The 27,402-nt window shown below is 37.9% G+C and overlaps 1 protein-coding gene and 1 long non-coding RNA gene across 8 annotated transcripts in view; one reads left to right on the top strand and one right to left on the bottom strand.

The window, feature by feature from the left end:
* Positions 1 to 675: 675 nt before the first annotated feature.
* Positions 676 to 9,805, bottom strand: LOC148057613 (uncharacterized). Of its 2 annotated transcripts, none has more exons than XR_015707871.1 (4): positions 9,689 to 9,805; positions 8,985 to 9,179; positions 5,796 to 5,915; positions 676 to 1,445 (listed from the first exon to the last, which is right to left on the bottom strand). It is a non-coding gene; the product is annotated as an uncharacterized LOC148057613 (long non-coding RNA). The 2 variants fall into 2 exon arrangements; XR_015707870.1 differs by having other exon boundaries at positions 8,985 to 9,188; positions 9,689 to 9,797.
* The window catches only part of TAX1BP1 (Tax1 binding protein 1), a 67,490-nt gene continuing 49,224 nt past the window's right edge, over positions 9,137 to 27,402 (top strand). For 4 of the 6 annotated variants that reach the window (XM_087772426.1, XM_087772441.1, XM_009466483.2 and 1 more), the window contains exons 1-2: positions 9,137 to 9,273; positions 12,601 to 12,784. In XM_087772426.1, the coding sequence (XP_087628552.1) occupies positions 9,200 to 9,273; positions 12,601 to 12,784 (258 nt within the window). In that variant the 5' untranslated portion in view covers positions 9,137 to 9,199. Of the gene's footprint in view, positions 9,274 to 9,498; positions 9,639 to 9,815; positions 9,950 to 12,600; positions 12,785 to 27,402 lie in introns of those variants that run through there. The other 2 variants (XM_087772411.1, XM_087772419.1) reach the window with 2 other exon arrangements.

Below are 27,402 nucleotides of genomic sequence, written 5' to 3'. Positions count from 1 at the left end.
CCTTGCCACTCAATGCCGTTCTGCCAGTTCCGGGGTACTGACACAGGAAAAGAAAATGAACATGGTAGGGCAACATGGAAATGCAATGTGGAAAAGCTACATTGTAAGTTGATCTCAAACTTAAGGGGCCTGAGTAAGGATGAGGTAATTGTTGCCCAGGAATAGATTCATGCATATAAAACACAGAAAAAATAGTTAGATTTTTTCCAACCGACATCTGTGTATCAGTCTAAAAGCATCAACCTGACATTACTCTGATAAAATCCTGAACTAACCTCCTTATGACATAGAAAGAGGAATCCTGGCACTGACTCAGTCCTTGGGTTTTCCTACACAAAAGTGTAAAACACATGGCTTCAGAAACATTTTCTTCATGTGGCATGCTCCTCAGCACAGTCTTGGCTTTGCCAAAATGGGAGGTGATCTTGCTCCCATTGACATTCTTAGGAATTTTTCCTGATTTTAGAGGAAGCAACATAAGGTCGCCAGTGGAGTAAGGTGCATTAGGGAATACTCCTCATTACTGACTTGCTAGAAGAATTAGTACCCAGGAACATAACCTACTGCAGATCAAGAGAGAAATTCCTTAACGTTCAACAAAGAGACACTGTTACTTAAGTAATATAATCCAACACAAAAGAACCAGCTTTTATTTTCTATACTTGGTTGCAAAATTTGGACTCGGTTTCATATGTTTTGTGCGTGCAATTGATAATAAATTTAATTCCTTTGGAATTTTAGCTATATAGAGGATATAGGAAATATCAACTTGACGTGCAAAAGGACAGAGAAGACTTTTACAAGAACAGCACACAAATCAATGGGGATCAACTTATAAAGACAAAACTACTGCCATTATTGTGGTCCTGTATTGTCTATTTTGCCTGCATTGCCTAGACTGTCTTGTCCATTGAAATATTTTTGAAAGGAATTTATAATAAAAAGACTTGGAATGTATACCGACATGAGGCAATTAGTTGCAGAATCTTTATTTTAACAAAACTCCATTCTGCCCTATTGAAAATTTAAGAGGACTACACTTTATGTAACATTTAAGAGTTCTAAATCCAAACCACACATTTAAAGTCTAGCACTATAATTTCACCATGTAGCATGCATACTTATGGAATAGCTTGTTTATTATTAATTTTGTTTTAAACCTCTGTTACACATTAATGCATTTCCCTAATGCAGACTATTTTTATAGGTTACTTTTAAGTAACAGCACTTAAGAAAAGTAATAGTCAGCTGCAGTGAAAAATTGCAGAAGAAACTATCAAATAACAATACTTTTTAGAAGGAATATGCTGCTTGTTCATAAAAAATGATCCATGCTTCATCTGTGCTAACTGTGATTTGAATTCCAGTAGAGCAGAGTCACTAGGGTGTTGGTCACCAAAACAACAGGATCATTTGTTAAAGGTCAGCATTACAGTGTCAGAGCTCTACAAAAAAAAAAAAAAAAGGAAAAAAAAGGAGAGATGCAATAATTCGCTTTCCTAAAATAAAAAAAGGCAAACCTTTTGTTCATGTACAACTTACTGAAGTTAAAAAGTAATTTGATTTTTGTTGTCTCAGCTGGGAGATAAATTAAGAGCATACATTACACAGAGAGATGTTGATTACACTAAAAGTAACTCGTTAAATCTAGTTGAGAAATACATTGAAGAGTCTCCCCTCAAAACACACAGTGCTAAACTAAAACTTGGCTATGATTTAAAACCTGCTACAACTAAACTAATAGTAATAGTAATAGTAACAACAACAACAACAATAATAATACCACCACTAATAAATTAATTTACTGTGGACACCTTGAATATAACTAAATATAATTGAAATGCAAATCTGGTCTGTTGTGCCTGCCTTTTGATGTCTGACAACTTCTAGGAAAAGATACACAAGAAAAACCATGACAAGCTTCCAAAATCCAGAGCTGTTGATTTAGGAAAACCAGAGTTTCCTGAGTCAGACTTCCTCATTATTATTATTTCTGTAAAACTGACATAGTATGCCTGCTCATGTACACAAACTGAAGCTTTGCTTTACAAATAAGAAGGAATAAAAAATATTTTCCATGACTGATTTGTTTGAAAGAAAAATACTTTCTGAATGGTTTATTTCCCCCGCCGCCTCCCCCCCCCCATAACACATTATCTTCACTGAACGTGAAATCAAACTTTGGTTTGTAACTATTAAAAATGAACATAAATGTATCGTTATCACTAGAGTAATATAATCCTATTATCATTTTATTAGATAAGCAGTGACAATGTTGTGTTTGTAATAGCCTCTAGAGACACAATAAATCTAGCAGGGGAATGTCAGCCTGGTCCAAGACAGATTAAATGTAGAGAACTGGAATATAGTTCCCAGTAAACAAACACTTTGAGGTCAGGAGGTTGTACTTGCTCAGCTGTTCTTCATAAGCCCGATTGGAAATAACTTTCATGCCATCACTGAGTGTATTTCATGCTACCTAATAATACCAAGGGCCAAGTACAGTTGTGATATAAATGGTTTCTAAGTGAAATATTGAGTGTAAAATGATCAAAAAGCAATATGTAAATGGAAAATTAGGATGATATTAGACATCCAATGGGTGCAATTTGTAAGATCTGCTCTTTTGTGGGGAAAAAATTCATCCCGCTTGGAAGCTTGTGCAAATTCCCATTGACAAATGAGCTGATTTGGCTCTGGCAACCCTGTGATTAATACAACAAAAACTAAGGCAAACTATATTTGAATTTAGAAGAGGACTAGGAAGAATATTCAGCCAATGAACTCTCCCTTGGCAGTTGACTAATTGCAGCAGAACGGGGACCACAAGTCAACAAAGGTCTGGGAAGGAGAGAGAGAACTACAGATTGAATTTGCTTTTGGCATCTCTTCTAACAGGGAGAAAAATGCCTGGATTCTGGGAATGCTAAAATAAATATCAATGTGCGGTTTATTATGGGTAAAGTTCTCAAAAACTCTTAAGATAACTTGGTTTTTTTCATACTCAAACACCTCTATCACCCCATTTTAAGGAAAAGCTGCACTACTTACAGGCAGTATTAGTAACAGATACTGTGGACAAGCTCAGTCAGGTCTCAGTGGTAGCATTTAAGCAGGCAGTTTCATAAAGCCTTAAAAAGTCTCCTTCAGCACAAACATGGTATATTCAAAATATGCAGATTTACAGGCCAAATGCTGCCCACTGACATATCCCAGTGAAGACAACTGAAATACACACTGTAAAAACAGATTCTAACCATGGTGTTTGTATACAAAGCACTTATTACAGGCCCAACAGATCCTTTGCCATGTAGTGAACTAAAGCCATATGTCATGGCTGTGACATTACTGTGTTTTTAAAAGGGTAAGAGTTGTTACCCATATTAATAATGTAAATTACATTTTGATTGAAAGATTCCAGTTCCAAAACACAACAACACGCAACCACACTTTGGACAATATTGCTTACTTTGCTACATTATAATGTAAAATATTTATTAGCAAAAGGGAGAGTCATTTATTAAATATGTTTCTTTTTGTTGAAGGTTGTAGAAATGTAAGCACTGCAGTATTCTGCCTTTTTAAAATATTCCTTATACAAGGAAATTAATTTGTGAAATAAGAAAAGGTATGAAAGCTTAAAAGAAATGATAGGATATGTGTGGTAAAAATATAGTTTGCATTGCTAAGTGGTGCTGATCAAATAAAATCAGAAAGACTGCATTACTTTCTGTATGTAAATTTGCACAGCAAATCCAACATTCTACTCTGTGCAATGCTAATAGACACAATAGAATAAAAAATAATCAGGGGGATGAATTAAAGACAAATTTTAATTTTGGCACTGTGCTTCCTAGTAATTGATTTGTACGTAATTTATGTAACCATATGGTTATTATTTTTGCATGGAATTTAAGAACTCATAATGTAGGAATTCCATAACTCCAGCAGTAGGAGAAGGTGAGAACCTCCACTCCAGATCTGTTGACTGAGAAGTTTTCCATACAAATAGAAACACAAGAGGCTTAGACCCCCCTCCAAGCTGAATGTGGGGCTATGGGGAAAAGCAGCGTGAGCCACTCTGTCTCAAGTCCCAGGCCAGGCACAACCTCTCACAAGCGCACTGGATGACCCGACAGCCCTTCTCCTTGGTGCCAAGTCAAGCGTGAGCACGAACTCCTGCATCAGTCGGGTGGTACCGGCCTCAGCAGGGAGCTGTGGAGCAGCACCAAGCTCCCCAGTTTGAGCACACGATGCGACAGATGCAGCTGCTCAGGGAGCCAAGGAGTGAGAAAAACTAGTAAAGCGGTGGAGACGCAAGAACTGCTAGAGCCAGGTTAGGGAAGCAGGAGACAGCATTAGTATGAGGACTCAGACATCTTTAGATCCTTTGAGAAAAATATATACCATTATGAGAAAATCGGAAAGCTGCCAAGCTTCTTGCAGATACAGTATACAGACACTTCTGTGCTCTGTCAGCGGTGGCAGCCAGTGCTGGAGGGGGACCCAGAAGGGGATACAAGAAGCACGCTGTAGGTAGCTGTGGAAAGTGTCTTTCTACTTTCAGTCCCTCAGGGTTAAGCGGTGTGCCCTGAGGTACAAGAAATCTCATTGCTTGTTTGTTTCCTGCCACATGCAGTTTTCCTGCCTCTGAAAACAAAATGTTGGCCATTTGGGAGCTTCCTATTACTTTCAGATAGCAAAGATAAAAGGCTGGGAGAAACAATAAATCTACCAAAGCATACAAACCAAAGGTATTTACCTGTTCTATATCTGCTAAGATTTAAGTGACACCTACTCAGTGGTCATTTACATGCAGTTCTGTGCATGCCAGTAAGAGGTATGTTAGAAGGAAAAAAAACCCTTGCAAACATCATAAATAAGAAATGAAACACTCCCCCAGACCTGGGTCTCCAGTGCACATATATTAATTACACACCAGAGAGTAAAGCCTCAGTATGTGCAAGCATTTAATTCATTATTTGCATTTATTAAAAACATTCCTTTTCACTTTAACAATACAGTAACCCAACAGTGAAATAACAGCAATTCAAATGCAGTCATTTACAGACATGCGGTTTCTTGTGCCCATTGTACAGTGCAGCGCTGCCAAGTCTCACACCTTTGGCGTAAGCGCTTGCTCTCTCCTCTCCCTGTCACACACATACATGCACACATATACAAAATTTACATGTCTGCTCTCACCTATACTCTTTTGGGAAAACCCACAAATTTCATCAATGTCACTCATACAGATTTAAAAATCCTGGCAGCTTTTGAATAGCTTTTCTTCATCAGCTGCAATTAAGTGTTGGAAAAGAAATCCAAAATGTACAGAGAGAGTCTTTCTCCTTAATAGGAAATGTTAGCAATAGTATGGGATTTCTAATATATTCCAAAGTTTTGCCATGCCATCTCACTGGAAGGCAAAGTCTGCATGCCCTGTGATTAGATTTCCTTAAATGCTGGGCAATTCAGTGTTGTCAGCCATAATATAAAACATTATTTATAACTATTTAACTGTTTTAAGAGTACAGTTAATAGCTTTCTGTAACATGATCTTAAAGAAGTTGATTAAGTGTGCTTTACAACGTGACCAGAAAGACCTTCCGATTAGTGACATCGATATATATATTTTACATCTCACATGGCCCATACTTTTAAAAGTTGGGAGTGTTGAAATAGGAGTCAAACCAAAACCAAATCAAATCATTAGAACCGAAGCGTTTCCTTACCACACTTCATCAATATCATCATGTCACGCCAATAGATTGAATATCCACAACATAAAGTACCTTTCTCTGGTAATAAAAACTAGAAATATATAATGTTTCTGTCACTCGTACAAAGCAAAGATGGGCCTCTGGGGAAGAATTCAGGGCTGGATCCAAAACTCATCATGGCTTTGGTTCAGGCTGTAACACAGAAAGTAAACAGAAAAAATGTTAGGCTCTGGATCTGAATAAAAGTTCAAATATACCCAAGGTGAAACAGATGTGATGGGGACCCATTTCTAATTTCAAGGCTATAAATTGCTAAAGGAGCTCAGAGGTTTACAAAGATAGTGTAGTCATGAAAATAGTAAATGTTTCCCAAACATGCTTGACTCTGCTCCCTGAGAGTCCGTAATTGCCCTACACTTCCTTTGGCAATTCCAGTTAGCTGCTTACAGCGTTTATTCCTTGTTCATCTTGTGCCTGACGTGGGACTAGTCTCATCCTGGCAAAGAAAGTCTCGGTATAATTACAAAGCAGAGGGATTTTTATGTCCCAGACTGAATTTCAAACTTCTTTTGAATCTAGTAATGTTCAAATCCAGTTACTGCATTCACATACATTTTTACCTTATTTAATATTTCTATCAAACCCACAATCTTAATGTGCTGTTGTATATTTGTCCTCGTATTTATGCACTTAAGAAATTGAGACACTAAGAAAAGGATTCTGCCAGCTTTTTATTTCCAAATAAATACCCTGGTGAAATGTTTTTCACCAACAAAATGAGACATATATTCTTTGGGAATGGTACATGTAGACAGAAAAAGAGAGAGAACTGTTTTTTTTTCAGCCTTTAGAAGAGAAGGCCACAGGGAGACCCTATTGCTATCCACAACCAGCTAAGCAGAGGGTGATGGAACCAAACTCTGAAAGGTGCACACTGAAAGGACAAGAGGCAAGAGACAAAATTGGAACATGGGAAATTCCAATTTGGTATAAACCAACTTTTTTACAACGGGTGTTTTCAACTACTGGAAGAGGTCCTCTAAATGATGGTGGAATCTCTGTCCTTGGAGACATTCAAAACGTGGCCGGGCAAGGCCCTGAGCAACATGCTGTCCTTCAACCTGCTCTGGAGGTCCCTTCCAACCTCCATGGTTCTGATTCTGTGACATGTATACGGAGAATTGCATCAAAATGATACTTGTCATTCACCATTTTTTTGCTTAAAAAACCCACCCAAATAGTGGCGTAACACTGATTCTAGATACTTGGAGTACAATTCTGGTCTACATGAAAAGTATACCATTTGTTGTAAAATACTGGTGTGAATGAAAACAATTTCCTGTTACTAAAATCAGTGGGTTCGGAAAGGTGAAAGTCAAGTCAGAAGGAGATGGGATTACTGCCAACATACCTGTAATAAGCTTTTCTAATTGAATTAATGTATTAGTGTTAGAGAGTCTTACAAGACTAGGGGTTCACTAGAAATGCTGATCAAACTTCTTTTTTATTTTACAATTTTAAATATTTTGCAGAGAATGTAGGCAAAGGTAGAAAAAAACTTGAGTAGAAAACTAATCAAGAGCAAGTTTTCCAAAAGATTTATATCACATGGATGAATTCTAGGAGATAGTATCTGATGATCCCTGGCTAGAAAATTCAGACTGATTAAGGCACTCAACCATTAATTCTCAGAGCAAGTGCAAGTTTCACCAGTTCCCAATCGCATTTTTCTTGATCCAAATCTTTGTTTGTACCAGTACAAGCATATTGATTGTTGATCCTGGGATCACAGTGCACAACTTGTCCATTTGGGTTAAAGTACTTAATTTCTCAAAGAAGCAATAAGAAAACAAGAAAAGGCTCTGCACCGTCTTTCTGTAGAGAAGCTATAAATTCTAGAGAAATAAGATTGGCATCTAAACTTAGGGTACAAATACATACATGAGAACACATTAAATCATAGATTTAGTTCAGTAAGAAATGTTCTTAATTTGAATAATTGAGGAAATATTTTTACATTATATATATTATAACCACTATCTATATGTCGTTAAGATATAGTTTAAAAATACATTTTTTTTCCTGAAAATTGTGGATATAAGTACAAGAAAAATTATTCTTGATTTATTTGTCCTAATATTTACACTGTACATGTGACAACCAGCATATGTTATATTATATTTAGCAATAGAAATAATAACTTAATAGTGAATTATGACTAAACAGTAACTATTTTGACTGAATGAACAGTTATGAACTGAGCACGGAAATACCTCAAGTTTCTTAAAAAACTCAGAATTGGGGATAATTTTTTTTTAAATAAGGAAACAGAGTTTTTTTCCAAGCATTCACTGTAAAAACTGTTAGCTGCCGAAGAGTATCTTTATTTCAAACTTCCCATGATATTCCCATAAACCAGCATTATAATAGCGTTAAATGAAAGCGAAACTACTTGTTAGTCTCACCAACATTGATACTTCCCAGCTAGTGACTGTAAACCCCAGGTTCTTCCCAAGTCCCAGCCCACATGAGAACAGCGTCCTGTGACTCTTAGCCAGCCCTTTATCAGGTCATACAGAGCGAAGAGCAGCCAGGAGAAGAAATGGAGGATAGAGATAAGAAGAAATAGCTCTCCCCACCTCCTTAGAAATATTTATTGCTTTTCTGATTAATGTACCAGTTTCATTTGCCACTACAAAAATTGATCTGGTCTTAAAAGAGAGAGTCCTGCACATACACTTCTTGTGTCTTCTAAAATGATCTATTAGTACAATGCAGGGAATTTATTGCTTTCCAGGGAAAATGGAATATATGGATGATATAAGAGATTATTGATTGTGTATACAAATCAAAGGCTTACTTAGTAACCTTGATACACCTGAAGACATAAGATTGTTTTCAGAAACAAGACGTGTGAAACAGAAGCAAGTACAATGAATAAGCTTAATTAGTTAAAAGGACAGTTCCTATGCTCTGGCTTAGTTTCATTTCTGTTAGGACTGGCCATGAAAAAGCTGGTGAACTTGTCAAAAACCTAAGTCAATAATTTTAATAATGAATTCTATAATATTCTATAATATAATATTAATTCTAATAATAATAATATGTCTCTTCACATAACCTGTTTGTTGAAAATACACATGAAAACATGTAAGAAACAGTAGTAGCAAAGAGGTAAAGGTGATCTTGAAGACAATTTGTGGTAGCAACCAATGCTGGGCGTACTGGGAGACATCCCGCCTAGCAATGACGGTTACTCACCACTGTTCCTTGTTACTCAGCCCCGTTACTCTGGTAAGTGATCTATGGCTCGACTTTGGATGAAAATCAAGTAGAGTCAGCGTATCTATGAGGTAATGTACTTTCATGGAGATCCGCCAGTGTACGCAAGCAGGAGAACCATGTGTAAGCGTTTGCCGTGACTCTTATCTCACCCCTCCGTTGGCTTGGGAAGACCTGCAAAGGCTGGGAGATTAATGGTGGTGACTTATGAGGTGCAAGTACGCCTGCGTTTTGGAAGTGGAACAGAGGAGGAGATGATTAAATCAGGGTACGTGAGTATTATAGAAGTAATGTAAAAACAAACGTGAAGGGAGGGAACTGTGGCAGGAGGCAGGTGCGCTTTATGGAGGGAACAGCTGTACGGCTCTACACACGCTGGCAACACAGCCCCGGTCAGGCCCTCTCCCCCTGCCCGTGAAGGCGTGTGGGAGGCCGCGAAGGCCTGAGGGGCCTGACCCGGGCCGGACCCCCCCCGGCCAGCGCGAGTACCAGCACCGCCTGCAGCTCCCCGCCGGCGGCCCGCCCCCGCGCGGGCAGGGCCGGGGCTGGAAGTGACGCGGGCGGGCGGGGCTGTGAGGCGCTGATGGCGGAGGCCCCGTGTTGATGTCCCCGGCGCCCTCCGCGCCCGTCTAGGTAAGGGGCCCTCCCAGGCCTGGCTGCGGGGGCAAGGGCGGGTCTGGTACCTTCCTCGCCGCCGGCCTTCGGCAGCCGCTGGGGCGGGCGGGGCCGTTAGGCCGCGGGCCTCGGTTCTGCGCCACTGAGAAGCCGGCCCCCCCCCGCACCCCCCAGCTGTCTTGGGCCGGTCGAAGTCGGGAGGGGAGAAGGGGGGTGCGCGGGTCCCGGGCGGCCGCGCTGTGGGAGGCGGCGGGGCTCCCTTTTCCTCCCCCGCTGCCGCGGCGAGCGCGTTGCGAAGGCCCGGAGCAAAGGTGATCCGCGGCGGGCAGGTGAGGCCGCGCCGGCCGCTGGCGGCGTAGGGAAGGGGCGAGAGGCGGCAGGGCGCAGGCCGGCCCCGCGGAGCGGGGGAAGGCAGGGCAGGTAGGGGCCGGGGGTGTCAGGTGCGGCCTGTCCCGCCGGGACGGCAGCTGGAGGGCTGCGGGAGGAGCTGGCTGGGGCGGTGCGGCTCGCTCGGCTTTTGTTTTTCCTGCCTGACGAGCTTTTCCTCCTTCCGTCCTTTTCGGTGCGTAAAAGCAAACGCGTCGTTCAGCCTCCCCGAGGGAATTGCTTGCCATGTCAGTAATGAAGCCTAAGCGTAGCTCTTCCTCCTCCTTCTCCTGCTCCACCTCCCCTTTTTCCCAACCGGTAGCTGTGAGCTAGGCAGGCAAGCAGCCAGCATCCCCTAAACTATCCTGGCACTGTAAGTAGATGTCTGCTTCACCTAAGCTCCGGGGATTTTCCTGCTGGGGAACAGTAATCCCAGATGATTCTGCTGGTCTGCACAAGCTCAGATTCGTGAATAGTTCTGCTTTGGGCTTGGAAACCAGCCTCCCTTTACTGGTTTCACTAAGGCTAGTACTCGGCTGTGGTAGCTGGCATCCAGTGTGCAGACGTGAATGTTTGGGGTTTTTTTTTGGGTTCCTCTGTGTTTTTTTTTTTCTTTTGTAATATGTGCTTAGAATAAATGATCCAATTTTTAAAGTACACCTATTTAAAAAAAGTTATTCTTGTTATTAATGCTGTGTGTACTCTTTTTATACTTATCATGGGTAATGAAAACTGAAACAGTCTGTTTCATGTCACTATTATTTGGCTTCAGGTACTACTGAATTACTAAAAATGAATGAATTTGTTGCACTTGAAAAAAATTAAGGCTATTCTGTTTCTTTTAGAATTGTAGAAACTGCTGCTTCGTACCATTTGTAGTTCAGAGTGCATTTTAGAGATGTCTTAAATATAATCCTCTGTTTTGAGAGATGTGGGAGTTTTCAGGGTTTTACTATGCCATAAAATTTCCTACACTCTTCTGGACTCTGAAGCTAGATAACAGATAGGATTTATGTGTACCCTATTGTTTCTCAAAAGCTGTCTTTTGATCTTTACTCAGTTTCTTGCTTGTGTAAGTTCTTGTTTTTGTCCTTTCTATCTGTTAATCTTCATAAGCTTGGCATTTTATCTTATTACTTGTGTTGTTCAGGGTACAAAACTGCTTTTTATTTAACATCTGATACATCAAAACAATGTCATGGCTGCCCGTATGTACTTCATGTGTTACATTAAATTGGGCAGTAGTCAGCTTAAAACGTGGAGGGCTTAAACCTAAATAATCCCTGTTTGCCTTTTCCTTGTTTTGAATGATGAATACCCGTTTACTTCGGTGTGCGTTTTATTTCAGAAAACATGAGCTCTTTGCTGCTTATTTTTTAACCAGTGAAAAATTTTAAAAGGCTATAGGAAATACACAGGCAGCCTTTAATCTTTGAACTTCTTGAGACTTGCAGTGGCCTGTCCCTTTTTGGGATTGCTTTCCACATGTATCTTCAATGAAAGTAATATATTATGTCACACACTTGGCAGTTACCTCATTCAAGGTGTGAATTTGCTTGGTCAGTATAAAATTACTTGTAATAGCAATTGCAAGAATAGGATGGCTTATCTTTCTAAAAATGTGTTAGACATATAAGGCTGCAGTCCTCCTAATGTCAAGTGTTTTCACAAACTTGTGACTGTATGTTGAAGTCAAACACTTGAAACTTCTCAGTTGCCTGTCTTATATTTTTGGCAGATGCTGCTGAATCTGAGGAAGGGACGTTCTTGTTCTGCTTGTGAAGCATCTTGCATTGCTGTAATTTTTAGCACTATGTATCCTGAATGAGGTGGTGAATGGAAAGCATGATTAAAAGCTTTTGCAGTCCAGCTGATTAGTGTTAATCCATCAAACTGTGTGTATACCTAAATGTTCCCGCTATCAATGAAGTCTATTGTTTATGGTAATGAAGCTAAACATGCAGGGCTGGTAGCATATGTGTTACAGTGAGAACAGTAGAAGATGCCCATGGACTGCTAAACAGAGGCAAGAGAACTCTTTTGAAGAAGAAAAAAAAAAACCCAACCAAACAAACCCCTCCTGTTTGGATAAACTTTCTTGTTTTTTAAATATGTCTTAAAATGGAACTTTGTTACTTTTATTGAGAGGGGAGGAAAAACTTCACATATAAAAATGCTGTGAAAAGCACTGGGCTGTACAGATTCTGAGAAAAGTTTAAAGTAGGGAAACTGTGGAGCTTTGTTTTTCCTTCCCTGCTACATCCAGAACCATTAAGAATATTTCATTAAGTTAGAACTCTTCACACCACCACTTTTCTTTCCCACTTTCTGCCACCGTATCCGAGATATAATACTGGGAGCATTCAGCTAAGCAATGCTTTCTCTCCGTCTTGATGTCATCGCTGAAATGACTGCCCTTTTATTCTGAGAGGTGATTGTTTTGGAGTGATGCTGAGGCAGTGCACTTTGGTGGACTTTGTCTATAGCTTTCTGTTTTCAGAACAGAGGAACTAATTGTTAGGTTTCTGTCTTGTGTATTTCAAATAGATTAATTTTTTAACTTAACTCATTTTTCCACTATATTGAAGTAGCAACTTCTTCAATTTTGTTACAGATCAATCATGTCATCCTTTCAAGAAGTTCCGTCTTCAGCTAACACTTTGCAGACTTCCAATTTTGCACATGTGATTTTTCAGAATGTGGCAAAAAGTTATCTTCCAAACACACACCTTGAATGTCACTACACTCTGACCCAGTTTATCCATCCTCATCAGAAAGACTGGGTTGGTATTTTCAAGGTAAGTAAAGCTTGTTCGATTGCTATTTCTCAAGTGTTTACTGTCTTCTCTCTTACCGGTACAAAAAAAAAAAATTCCTACAACAGTAAAAGCTTTCTCATAAACTTAAGTGGAACATCACTTAAGTGATGTATTGGTTCCTGCTATTAGAGTGTGGGTTTTGTAACAAAGATAGAACTGGAGATCAAAACTAGAGGAATGAGTACACTTAAGCCTGTTGGAGTAAAGGGAAGGTGTGATGCGGTGGTGTCATGCAGAATTAAATGGAGGTGATTTGAGGAGAGATGTGTGGGCACAGAGTGACATTGTGAACAGAGCTGTATGAAGAGTGTGAGCCAGAGTAAGTGTAAAATGTGTGTGGAAGGAACAAAAACTAAGCTGGAGATATCCTGACCCACGTCCCTGACTCATTTTTGTTGCTAGAACAGGCTGAACAGTATAGATCACTAAAATTATTCAAAACAGACCCTTGAAAAAAGGAGGAGGGGTGAGGCCACATCTAAGTTGCCTCACGTTAGTGATTTGATTTATTTGGAGTTATTTTTAAAAGTTAATAAAGTTTCATTTATGGGGTTAGAAATTGATTAATTCTTACATCTGCTTCCATTTAAGACCTTGATCTCTGTTTCTTTGTCAGTATAGCTCCTAGTAGCTGATGCTTAAATTCCTTACTTGAATGGTTAATAGAAGTTTTGATTTGGGCTTTGGCAGTGGGGAGTGGAGAAAGGTAACAGACTATCTCAGTCCTGGAGGACCTTTCCCTTAGAACTGTTCACTGTTTAAGAATGTAAATGCTTGACTTTACTGTAATCGGCAGATCACCAATGGCTTGTTTGTCTTTATTGAAGGTAAATTACTCTTCTGCAAAATAGAAGTACTGTGCTCTATAACAAGGCAGAACCATTTTTAATGCTGTATGCAATGACTATACAGTCACTGAATTGTGCGAGGGAGGCATTAACTTACAAACAGGCACGTTTCTCTAGTGGGAAGTTTTTAAAAAATATGTGTATATATACATCTTGATTATCTGCGAAGTTTTGACAAATAGTGTAACTGAGGACACTTGAACGTTTAGTTAACGGCATTAATGAAACTTTACAAAATCTTTATTAAAACTTTAAAGAGGGTGCTGTTCATATTACACATAAGCATTTTGAAATTATTTAAATGTAACTTGAGAAGTGAATGTTGTGGCTTTGTCTGTTGATCTAAGTGAGGGAGGCAATCGGACAGGACCCTAAAAATACTAATTAGGGGGAAAAAAAGGCATGAAGCAGTTTTTCAGTGACTACAAGAAATGCTGTGTGCAGTATATGAGTATCTTTGATTTCATCTTGACTGTGATGATAGATTTTGTAAACTACTGAGGTATGAGTTTTCAGTTCTACTTTAGCAGTGGCAGGTAATACAGCTTTGGCAATCATTTGAGGAACATGTTGAGCGGGCGTAAGGTAGTACTACTGCTGAAAGAAACATCTTCTTTTACGCAGGGTGGCTTATTTCTTGTGCTTCCTCTCCTTTATGTGAAACAAGCTCTTGTGTGATGAATCGAATCAGGGAATTGATTGAGGTTAAGACCAACATTTTAGGCTTGGACTTTTTTAAATGGAATTCCCCAACTGAATTTCCAGTTCACCTAATTCTCATCAAGCAAAGGGAAGGAAGCATTGCAAGATGGGGGAAAAGAATGAAAATTGTTTTCTTTTTGTGACTATGTCAGCTTATGCTGAGTAAGTGTTATGAATATACTGTCTTAGTGTAGTTATAGTACAGTGAGCTAAATGGAGACAGCTGTCCAGCTCTTATCTGTGTCTACAAATACGTATGTGTATGAGTAATGTTTACAGTAAAATAAATTGTGAAAATGTAGTTGTTTGGGGATAGATAATAGACAGAAATTCTACTATACTGTGATCTGAGTGTAAAAATGAGTGACTTCTAGAGCACTGGTTGTTCTTGGACAATCAACAAACGACCTGGATGTGGTTTGAAAACTGATGAAACAGGCTGGGGTTTTATTATTTACCTTTCTAAAACACATAAGAAGGATGTGAAGGATGTGATGCATGTTCACTAAAGTGATTTTCAGCATTTAAAAAAAAAAACAAATCATGACTAATTATGAGAACAATAATTAATGGTCTTCTGTATTGGCCTAGTATGCAAGGAAAGTGAGGCTCTGTGGGAGAACTCAAAGCATTGATTCACAGACTGTTCACTTAGAGGGAATAGAAGTCCACCTTGTCTGAGGTGAATAAATTGCTCAGAAAACAAACCTGTTTAAGCTGGTGTCATTTAACCTTTGCCTGGAATTGCACAGAAAGTTACTGGTGTTGTAATAGCGTTGTGGTTTAACTCCAGCCAGCAGCTAAGCACCATGCAGCTGCTCGCTCACCCTCCCCCCCCCCCCCCCGCAGTGGGATGGGGGAGAGAATTGGAAGGGTAAAAGTAAGAAAACTCGTGGGTTGAGATAAGAACAGTCTAATAATTGAAGTAAAATAAAATAGAACAGTAGTAAGAGTAGTAGTAATAATAATAATAATATACAAAGCCAGTGATATACTATACAATTGCTCGCCACCCGCTGACCGATGCCCAGCCTGTCCCTGCGCAATGACCGCTGCACCCCAGCCAACTCCCCCAGTTTATATACTGAGTATGATGTCATGTGGTACGGCATAGCCCTTTGGCCAGTCGGGGTCAGCTGTCCTGGCTGTGCTCCCTCCCAGCTTCTTGTGCACCTGGCAGAGCAGGGGAAGCTGAAAAGTCCTTGACTAGTGTAAGCACTACTTAGCAACATCTAAAACATCAGTGTGTTATCAACATTATTCTCATACTAAATGTAAAACACAGCACTATATCAGCTACTAGGAAGAAAATTAACTCTATCCCAGCCGAAACCAGGACAAATGGTGAATACTGGACAGAGGGAAAAGGAAGCTAGTTTAAACCAAAAAAAAACTCAGCCAAAAAAATGTAGTAGTAATTTCAGATTACTATAGAAAATAAGTATGGAATAAGACTCCCCGCTCCCCCCCAGCCCCCATGTCAACATTGTGTTGTTTTTAGTTCTAATGTTGACTTTTGTTCCATTTTAGGGGGCAGTGGCTTCAACTGTGTTCTGTCCTGTGTTTGCTCAACGGGTTAGCTAAGAATTTTTTTATTGAACTGAACGAAATGTGTAGGTACCTTTTTAAGTGAATGGTTTTCATTTAGGTTGCAAGTCCAAGTATGTTTCTTCAGCAGGGATGATGTCTTGAGTAGATATTGGTTATTTGTATCCTTATAGTATCCTGTTTGTTTTGCTAGTCAGCTGTTTGTGCAGCTGCACGGTGAAATGGATCAGGGAAGTGATCTGCCAGAAAAATAGAGCCCCTCCTCCCCCAGCTTTTACCACCTTGTTTCACAACTGGCTGGTTCTTCAGCTTGATCACTGTGTGATGCAATGGGCAACTGTACTGACATCACTGTGATGGAAACAAGTGGACTAGAAAGGTGTGTGGGAGAAGGGCTATTCCCACTTTATTGGCATGGCTGCTTAATGTGAAATGACAATTGAAGCTTCTTTTTCAAATCTTTGTAGAGTTCTGTTCTGAAGAGCAGCTTTTAAGGGTTTGGTTTGTCAGTTTGTTTCCTTTTTAAAAGGAAACGCAGGTAATAGTTCCAGAAGCAAAACCTCATTTCATATACTGACTCTTAAAAACTCACAAGCTAGAAATTAAATGTTTCCATAGTATGCACTACATGTCTAATAGACTCTTTTTTTATTCCATATACATTTGCATTTGTGACTGTTGTAGTTGCCATTAGTGTTGTGCAGCACACGTGAAAAAGTGAGGTTAGAAATGGAATCCTTGATAGAGGCTGTAAATTCCTTGTAAGAGTTTCTTTCTGTGTGTCTTACTGTGGTTATTTATTCATTTATGTATTTATTACTGAACTTAATTTTGCTCTTCATTAGATCAGTCTTTTCCACCTGGTATACATTCTTTTTCACTTGCTAGACTTAATGCTTGTGAGTTTTCCCCCTCTCTCTAGGAATGTTTCCAGTTTCCTGTGTCTACCGCGTATTCCACTTTCATCACTGAGTATTGGCTTCTATTTTGTACTGTGGAAAGATAATGGCTTCAATGAAAGGTACCACAGCAGGTTCCTTCATGTTGGCAGTTGTTTATTTACAGATATCTTCTTCTCAAGGATATTTCACAAAGCAACTTAAAATAAGGAATGAAGGCAAGATAAAGTACTGCCTCCCTGTTCTCCATCAGAGGCATCAAAAAGGTCTTTTGGGGAGGTAGGATAGGTCTAGAACTTCAGATCTGAGCTAGGGATTTGTGCCATACAGCATTATGACAAAGAACTAAATAGGTCAGGAAAAAAATAATAGTTCCTCTAAAACTTAACAGATTTTACCAACTTCTCTGCGTATGTTGTAGATGAAATATGTTTTTTGTTGTTCCCAGTGTGATTTAAATTGCTAAATGCTGAACTTTTAAAATGCTGAGTATAAGGCACTTCATGATGGTGGTGGTAGATTTAAAACTGTTTCCAAGGAAGTAATTTCGCATTGTTTAGAAAAATGCAAACGCAGTGTTCATAAACTGAAAGGGTAACATTGCGTATAGGAGAATATACCAATTTTCTTACAAACTAGGTGTATCCAAAGGCATCTGCTACTTTTGGGATTGGACCTTTGGCAAAAACTTGGAGGGGACAGGAAGTACAATAGTGTAGATGATGTTACCCTTCAGAGTAGGAGTTCTGAATATGCAGCATTTTTATTCTTTTTGTACATACTAGTCTGTCTTTTTCTTCCTTGTCCCCTACAGGAGACTTAAACCAGGTTTTGACTCAGTCTTCAAGTCTGTTATCTTTCATTGCTGCTATTTGTTTTTGCTTTTGTGACATCCTGGAGGGTCATCTGTAAACAAGTGCCAAAAGATCTTGATCTGTTACGTCCTTGCTTTTTACCAAGAAAAAAGAAGTCAGTTTTACAGATAAGTACTAGTCTAGTACTTGGCATGGACATCCTGAGCCTGTGTCCTCTTTTATGCAGTTTTTTTTGTGCAAAAGTACTTGATGGTTCCTGGTGTGGAGACAAAGGGGAGAAGGCTTATCATTCTTAATAGATTTCATAGGAGATCTGTACTCCCAGAATGATTCAAGACCAGTATCTCCTTTTTATTCTTTTCTGCTTCTCTCTGACTAATCGAAATCTGGAGAGGCCCTTAGGGTAATAGAAATCTAAACCTTTGAAATGAGGAAAAACAATTACGTGCACTACATCTGATTGCAAAAATGGCCTGTCTGGTAGGTGGTCCTAATCTCCGGAAGGGGAAGTCTACATCTTGTGACTTTATTGTGAAATAAAGTGAAATAATCATACAGCCACATGATATTTTTTGCATTATTAGTGCATAATGTCCAGACTTGCAGAAGTGTTTGAAAAACCTGCTTGGCTTTCAGGAAGAAGTGCTTACCCCTTTGTCTAGGACATATGTGTGCATGTAGGACTGACAGATGTTCAGTATACAAGGGAGACAGGTTTAATATACGTCTCAAAGGCATGAGGAAAGAATGTTACAGGCATAATAAAGATACTGCTTCAAGAGAGTAGCATTAAAGGTGTGGGTGTTTGTGGGGTATGACATAATATTTTCTGGGTTTCTGAAGCTTTAATTTGACTGAGGCCAGCATGCTGGAAAGACCTGTGATATCAGCAGGTAATCTTACATATGTTAAGCTAATGGCTTTGGTCTTGCTGTCTCATTAACTAACTATTCCATCAAAACTCTTCAGTTCCTCAGTTCCAGTTGGTATATTTTTCTAAGTAATCTACATTACCGTTCTTCTAGAATGTTGACTTAAGTTATAGATATGCTTTGGTATTGACTGCCTCAATGTACCGCTAGAGAAGAAAAGGAATTTTTTTCTTTCTTAATGTCCACATTTTTAATATCCACAACTTAAAAATGGTGATCTGACATTCTGGTAAGTTATCAGATGGGAAAAGCTGCATAACCAGCATTGGGAAGATCCTAGTAACTTATTTGAACACAAGAAGTGCCTGCTTGCTCTGAAAGGGTACTCAGTATTTAGGAGGTCACACCTGAGCTACTGTTTGTACATCAATGCAGTACCTGTATTTACACGCAACTTAATTTCTGTCTTTTCAATGTACTGATTTATAGCAAACCTCAGAATTAACTTGTCTCCAGTCAAAAACCTCTGTAACAGAATTTAACAGTGGATTTAACGGACACTTAAGAAATAGCTTGGTGGTTGTGTTGTACCAAGACAATATAGATATGTTTTTTTTATTTAGTACTCTGGGTTATTTAGTCTCCTTTGGACTGCAAATAACAGTACAACTTGTGTGAGTCATTTCAATGTTCTGATTTTGTTGTAGGTTGATTTTTTTTTTTTAAAATACCAATTACTTCCATATATATATATCACCTTATGAAGTGTAGCACAACAGCTGCATGTGTTATAGACCACATGCATATTGAAATACAATTTTTCTGGCATGGAATCATCACTGCACAGCAGGGCATGATAGATACAGGAATGTGTAGTGAACAAGTATGTCCTGTTGTTAAAGTAGTCGGGAATAGAATTATTGGAATTCAGAATGTTTTGAGAATTGCTGTATCCACAAATTAGAGTGATTCTGTTGGTTTCTGATTTACCTTCTTTGGAAAGACATGTCTTAAATAACTCGATTCTTTTTTTTGTTTGTTTGTTTTTGTTTTTTATTGTTAAGGAAAAGAAGTTCATGGCAATGTTATTCACTGTTTCTATACTAGATGAAGAGAGTCATAATCTGGGTTTACCTGATGTTACCTTTGACAAGAAATTTTGGTGTTTAATTCCAAGTGTCATTAATTTTCTAAAAATATTTGCTATGGTAGTTTTGTGTGGTCAGGGACAAAACTGGCATAACAAAGTGGTCAGTAGCTGGTAACAATTTTGAAGTAAAAAATTGTGCTAATTGATAGTTTTCGTGAAATGTGATAGTAAATGAATATTTCACTTAAACCTGACCTGCCCTTTTAAAATACATTTTCATGCTTATGTCTTCAAGTAAACAGTAACTTTCTTGCTCTTTGATCTGTCATAACATTTCCTGGGACAGTCATTTGCATATGTACCAGGTTTTCTTTTAGAGAGTTCATATTGTTTCTGTATTTATTTTGATTTATACTTAATAAGAGAGAAAGTTGATCCTATGGTCTAGGCACTCTTGTCAATGCCATTTTGACATTCCTCTGAACTATGAGGTAGAAATACAACCAACGAAAGATGATAATAGGTTAGATCCTGATAGTACCTTGATACCGCAACAAATACCATATGTTCTCAATAGCCAAAGTTAAAAGGTTGCCTGTATGTGTTCGTAACATTCAGCAGAGATGGACTTATTCAGGTCTGGGCATGAGAGAACATGTTAAGATTACAGCCTTTCATAAAGAGTCTAGAGTAACTTGCAGCCATCTTCTATCCCAAAATGTTTCAGCTTTAGAGCTCCTGCTGTATAACAAATTTTTATCTTCGTGTAAGCAGCGAGGTTATGTCTGAAGTGCAGTCTTAAATGCCTTGGACTGAGGTAAGTCAAAGTTGCATGTGGTATAAGGTGATCACAGACACTAAAAAAACCAAGGTTGTAGCTTTGACTTTATTGTTTACTTGTTTTGAAATGTCTATGCCTTAATGTTACTGAAGTGGACTTAATACTTTCATAAGTCTTTTTCGTCATGTCCACGTTCTGAATTCTTTTGTACAGTTTTATTCTTTCAGAGTTGGCATCTAGATATCATCATTTGATGATGATGCATGCGTTCAAAAGTAATCATGTCAGTAGCATGTCAGTGTTAATAGCAAACTATCAGCAGTTTTGCCTGGTATGAGCTTCCCTGCCCCTGGATGTTTTAATTTTTCCATCTGTTAATTGGCTTAGAACTTGTTACCTGTAGCTGCCTGTTGTAGACTGTTACAGGCTACAGTAGCACTAGCACTACTGTGACTTTCAAGTAACGTCACTTGAACTCAGGGTTATGGCACAAACCAAGCCTGCTGTGGAGAAATCACTTCCTAGGATACTGGGCCCAATTGCATTTTGCTTAGACACTTGTGTTTTCTGTGGTTTGGGTCAAAATAACTGTTTTTTACCACATGAAATATGTAAAGGCTGCTGACTTACTGTTGTCAGTAATAATTATACTGTAGAACGTATATCCAGAACCTTATCTACTGTCTGTAATTTTGCTTCTTTCAGGGGTAGTTTATGGTTGTCTTGCAGTACATAGGATACTTTGCCAAATTACTTTCTAAACTATAATTTACCTTCTGCATTACAAAAAGGGCATAATTTTTACTCTGAAGAGTTTTGTGGTGTGTGTTTTTTTTCTTTTTTTCTTTAAATTGGGTCATATTAGGTATTTACAATACAGGCTCATTGGTTATGCCAAAGTTGGTTCAGCTAAACAAGTGTTTCCTGGGTTTGCTTCTTTGGTCTGCTGATGTTCGTACGTGTGTTGTATAGATAGGTAAGACGCTTTTAATGCAGCAGAATGAACGCTGCTGTTCTTCCGATTGCATAACAGCTTTCTGAGGCCAAGGAAGAAAATGCCAAGTGAGCTTCCCTTACGGTGGTGTTTCTTTAAAGCACTTTCTTTCAAGATTGAGTTGACTGACTTTACCAAGGCATTATAAAAGGAAAGAAATTGAACAAAATAGAAAAACAGAAAAGTGTTTATTTTCCATGTTCATCTGAAACTTGAGAAATTAAAAATGAAGTTTGAAATAATTTTTACACTGTGCAGCTGTAAGGCAGAGCTTTCTTCTTAGAAGCTTATATTCCTCTTATATTCCTTGTAAGATGAATCAGATAACAGTTAACGGAGGTACAGCAAAATAAAATGGTTATTATTTTTCCTCAGTAATATATTTGATAACTCATTAGTGGCATACAGACAGGCACACAAATTGTGCCCCCCCCCCCCCTTTATTTTTCTAGTTGGATAATTTTTTTCTAGCTATTTTGTGGAAATGTACTGTGGGTGAAATGTAAATATGGGGAAGCTAATAGCATTGTGTGGCATTTCAGTAAGAAAGGAGCTTGTATGTGTGGGGCAGCATAGAAGAAGAAACTTTCATGATGACTACATACCTATTTATTAGTAGAAGGAAAACCTGTCTGGTATGAGTATTGCGGACAGTTGACTTGTCCCTACTTGCCCAGCCAAATTATAAAGTACTTGGTGTTAGACATCTTCACCTTTACCAGATTTCAATGTTACCACTGCAATTACAGAGTTGGTTTATATAACTAAAAAGTAGTTTATGATGTCCTAAATTGAAATAAGCCTTTTTGCTCAAAAGTAGGAAATAGGAATATAGTGAATGGATTACTCTGTAGTGGCTTATTAAAGCTTTCCATTTTATGGAGAGTGAATTAAAGAAAGCGAGGATTGTTTGAGTAACGTATTGTTTGTACATAATAACGTAATCTGGATATGACATGTTTGTAGGAGACATGGTGTTTAGTCGTGTTTTTGGTTTAAAAATGGGTTGAGAAGGTGAAAGTAGGATTTGGTTTCTGAATTATTCTGTTGGGTAACCTCTGGAAAGGAAGAATGTTGGAATTTATGCACAGCTTTCTAATTTCAAAATGGGATTTCTGAGTGGAGTTTGTGAGAATTAAATGTAGAGAAATGGAGAAGATAGAAGAAAGTGTCAAATACCAGGTTAGTAGCAGAGACATTTATTTCTAATTCTGGTTATAACATGGATTATTTTTTTCCTGTTGGTTTAGTGAAGTTGCATCGTCTAAGTCTAATTTGCTCTTTTGTCTAAGCAATAAGGACATGAATATTTTTTGAGTTTTTAACTTCTAAGCAAAATATTTTCAGAACTTTCAATGGATTCCTTAAAAAATAATGGTATCAGCACGACCAGTCAATGCATCTGATGATGAATTTGAGTTCAGAGTTCACAAAAAGTCTTTTGTGTAGTTTGACAGGTCATTCTCCTTTTTTTTTTTTTCTTCTTTCTCCTCTGAACTTCAGAGGGTTTTGTGCTGGAGTTCTTGTGTAATTTTTAATGTTTGTGTGCTTGAATGTGGATATTGTAATGTCTGCCATTACCCATGCCAAGTTTTTAGACTAGTAAGCTGTGCCTCTTGTACTCCTCCTGGCTCACAGAAAGTTTCATGGTGTGTCCCATTGAACTTTCTCATTTATTTAAGATTTCTGATGGCAAGAAAGTAGTAGTGTGCATTTGTTTCAGCTTTGGCACTTTGATTGGAACTTGATTTTCTGTTAGTAGTTGACAATATTTTTTTTTTAAATTGGTATGTGAAGTTATTTTCATTAAAAGAATTCCAACAGAGTTTTTGTACAACAACAAAGTCTATAAGCTGTTTTGATCCAGATACAGTTTCACTTGACTTGCTTTCATTTTGAAAGTCTTATTCTAATTTTTTTAGTACTTTCTCTTTTTTTTTTTTTGAGTCAAATATTCTTCCAGTTAACAGTATCAATTAAAAAGGAAAAAGCATATTTTAAAAGTATTTATATCTGGGTTCTTTGTATGCCATTTTAGTTAGCATTCTAATGAAAGTGGTGTGGGTTTTTTTTAACTTTCGTTTCACATTTTAGTACATCAGAATATATTCTTCATTGCAAAATAGGACTGTAACTTCAGATGAGGCCTAAACAGGAATTAAGTGTGGATTTCCACATCTTTCCCGTCATTTCCAGTTGTTTAAGAGCTTTTAAGTTCTAATTGTTAATGTAAATAAATATGCTTGCAGCTTGAATAGTTAGATCATAAATTTGTAGAACTTGGTCAGTAAATGAAGGAAACAAAAAATGAAATGATGTAATTGAAGGCTTGATTTTAAATACATTTCTGATAATGGATATAATTTTTCTTGGTGACTATTCTTTTTCATTGTTACTGAAGTTCAAATATAGAAATGAAATTTGTGAATCTTTCTTACAAGCATTTGTGTGTTTTCTGTAATGTTTTCCTGAACACTGTGCTCACTGTTAGTCACATCAGCTGTTTTTGCAGCTGAAATAGTCAGACTCGTGTTCTTACAGGCCTGAAGATTTTTCTCTGATAACAGTAAAGGACTTTGCATTTTGTATGGCCTTGTTTTCTGATGCATTGTGCCAGTGCTGTTATTTTTCCATTTTCTTATTTTTTGAATGGAAATAATACTGGAAGATGCTGGTAAATTAAATACTTAACTACTTATTTCTATTTTCTACTTCGGTGTAAGATTGTTAGGGTTTCGTTTGTTTTAAACTTTGAGGCAACTAGAATTTGAATGATGTGAAAAAGGAAAGACTACCATTGTGATAAAAGTTCTATGGAGCATTTAAATAGTATTTAAGTAGCATCTGCATTTACTTTTTAACATGTATTCATGTTCTGGTACAGTACCAGAGAGAGTCTAGACACAAATGAAAGAAGGAGCCCTGCTTCGTTCTATTTTCATCCTGAGGGCTTGTCAAATACTGGAGAATTTCTCTGCTTCTACTTGTTAGAGTAACTTCCAGTTCTAACAAAGTCTGCGTTTGAAATTTTTCTTCTACTTTGTTACTGTTACGGGATTTTCCTAGAGATTCCTGCATAAATAAGCTTGGAGATATGAATAGCGAAAATAGATTTAGGATTGGATTTTTTTTCACAGAGTAGCTTCTGTGTTCCTGCTGTTTCAGTGCAAGTACAGTGGGGTCAAAGAAGCCCCATCACCCCAAGAACTGGAGTGTCAGCTGCAAAAGGTTTTGTGAGGTGACAGGATTACTTTTATCTGCTACTTGGGACATCATTCTATGGAGAAAATATTTCTGAAAATGAAAGAGTAGGATTAATTTATCTGATTTTAACTTAAGAAAACTTACCTATGAGTTTTCAAAGTATGAAATTAAGGAATACGCTGGCTATGGAGCTCTTTTTAGTCTGTGCTCAGGTATCGCTACCTCCAAATTCTATAGTTTTCACAGAAAGTGGCATTTATGTAACTGCAATATGCAGTTTCTTAAAACTGCATATGCAATAAGTAAATACATTTATTTGTAAAAATATTCTCTCCGTTTTTCTCCAGTGCATGCTACTGATAGATACTATTTACCCCATGCTAACTGTATTTAACAACACCTACCTGTTGAATCATCTGATCTCTTGAATCCTGCACTATTACTAGGAAGTTGCACAAAGTACAAATTCTTACGTTTACGAGAAAAGCTTCAACTTGCCGTTTTTCAGTATGTCCCAAACAGAATTGTATGGGCCAGTTGCTGTAATGGTCTTTTGAGTTTAAAAAAAAAACCAACAACAACAAAAAACAAACAAGCAAAAACCCCACAAAACCAAAAACCACCCAACCAAAAAAACCCCAACAAAACAACAACAACAAAGAAACAACAAAAAAAAGACAGCAAAATGTGGACATTTGCCTTAAATAGCAATTTTTCTCCTGTCAGTGTAGTCCAGGTAAGGTCTTCACAACAAACGGGTTCTTGTGGGGGATCTGGACTCTTGTCCCGGTCCAGAGACCAACCTGGAAGGTAGTCTGTGTTAATTGTAATAAGCTTTGTTGCTTTGATCAGCAGTCAGAGAAACAGTCTAGCTTTTCTGATTCCTTTCATTAAAATGAAAATATTTTTTCCAAGGTGATATGCCTGATGATGAGGGGGATGCTGTTCATTTTGCTTCCAGAGCTACGGTGTTTTGTTTTTCATATAAAATCACTGTGGGGCTTTTGACAAGTATTCCCATCTTCCTTGTCATAATTTTCACTTTTTGTTGATTTCCTCTGTAGCTTTTGCCTCTAGTTTTTTTTTATTTCAATTTTATTTTCCCTTCCCTTAAGCAATTTAAACTTTTTTTTTTATATAGTTTTAACCCTATTTTTAGGCAACTATTGAAAAAGAAAAAGAAATATCTTTGTCGAAGGTCACATTTAGATCATTGCCGATTATAGTCTTATATCTGTGATAGTATAACCTGTTGCCATAGAGAAGGTGTAGGAGTATTTTGTATTTCTGAACCAGTGTTCTTCATACTAGGCTTATTAAAGAGAATAGTGTCAACAGATAAAAAGCACTAAAATAAAGGTTTCATTAAAACCTGCTGATAGAGTGGTTTTTTTATTTTTAAAAAAATCTAGATCCTAGACCTAAAACATCAATTACTTAACTTTGTCTTTATTTTCTTCTCAGCATATCATTACTTTGGTTTTGCTCCTTGTTTCTGTCATCTAAGAAATAATCGTATGGAAGTTAAATTATAATCGTCGTTAAGTAGGAAGGACATTGAATCATGTTACTAAGTTAAATTGCTTTGCTGCAGAACAGACAAACTTCCCCTTTTTAAACATATGCAACTGTGAGGAAGATAAGATTTGTTCGTATTTCCTTCTCTGCATTGTCACGTTTTGATGTGTGCTACCCGTGGCAGGGAAGACCCTCATCTTCTGAAATCCTGTGCAGTGAAAAGAGCCATTGGGTAGTCCACACCTGCTGATAACTTGCATGTGCCTTGTTAAGAAATAAATGGATTTTCAGGATCATAACGAGCATAAGATGGGGAGCTTTGCTAGGGGAAGCAGATGTTGGGTGACAGGAAATAGGGGGAATTGCTGGAGAAAATACGTGCGGGTTAAACTTTAAACTTCCCAGGGTATTGCCCACCAGGTCTTGAGGTGTCACCGTTCTCTCTTTACCTGTAACCCAGAGATCAGAGTCACGCTTGAAAGTATGGCACCTGCTGAGAAACAGGCCAGGAGAGTTACTTGTTCTCTACATAATTACTCCTTTTGTTTCTGTCAGCATAACTAAAGTTTTAAATGACCTTAAAAAAAAAAAACCCAAACAAAACATTATGTGGATTATTGTTACATGTAAAGTATTCATAAAAATAACTTTTGGTTTCAGAATAGATTATTAAATTTACAGATCAAGATGTGATACCTTAAAGAAAAAAAAACAAAAAAGCTACAATCCCAGAGAAAAAATGAATCAGAAGTTGATCTCCTAGAGGGACCATTTTTGTTTCTGTATTCACTGGATTTTACTCCCTCTCTCTACTTTTTCCAAAGTGTTAATTATCAAAAGGAAGGATGTTATTGTACTCAGGAAAATAGCATCAGAATCAGTGTGTCTGTGTGTTTGTTTTTTTTTAAACAGAAATGAAAACTAGACTAGGATGAAAAGACTATTTCAGTTCTCTACAGTATTTGTTCTGGACATAATAATTGAGTTTCCCTTCTAAAATTAAAAAGAACAAGATGGGGACTTTGCACTCATTGAGAACTACATTTAAAAAGCTATCCACTTTCTTTATTTTAGGGCAGCAAGTAATCGTATATGCTTCCCTTTTCTGAGGTAGAAGCAGGTTCAGCTAAAAAGGAGTATTAACATCTCAGTTGGATTTGAAGACATGGCTAATGTGAAAACTTGCAAAATGTTTTTCCTGTGAACTTTTATCAAGGGAAAATTGCTTTCATCCCCTGCTTCAAGTTAACTGGAGGAGCTTTCCTTGTTGTTTCTGAGGTTTAACAGTGTGGGAATAACAATCCCAGGAAATCTCATTTCATTCAC

This window comes from Nipponia nippon, unplaced genomic scaffold, assembly GCF_047370975.1.
Source record: "Nipponia nippon isolate SJK-2023a ecotype South Korea unplaced genomic scaffold, ASM4737097v1 scaffold_1, whole genome shotgun sequence".
NCBI classification, from domain to species: Eukaryota; Metazoa; Chordata; class Aves; order Pelecaniformes; family Threskiornithidae; genus Nipponia; species Nipponia nippon.
The sequence above is the reverse complement of the archived record's forward strand: the minus strand, read 5'-3'. Positions and strand labels throughout refer to the sequence as shown.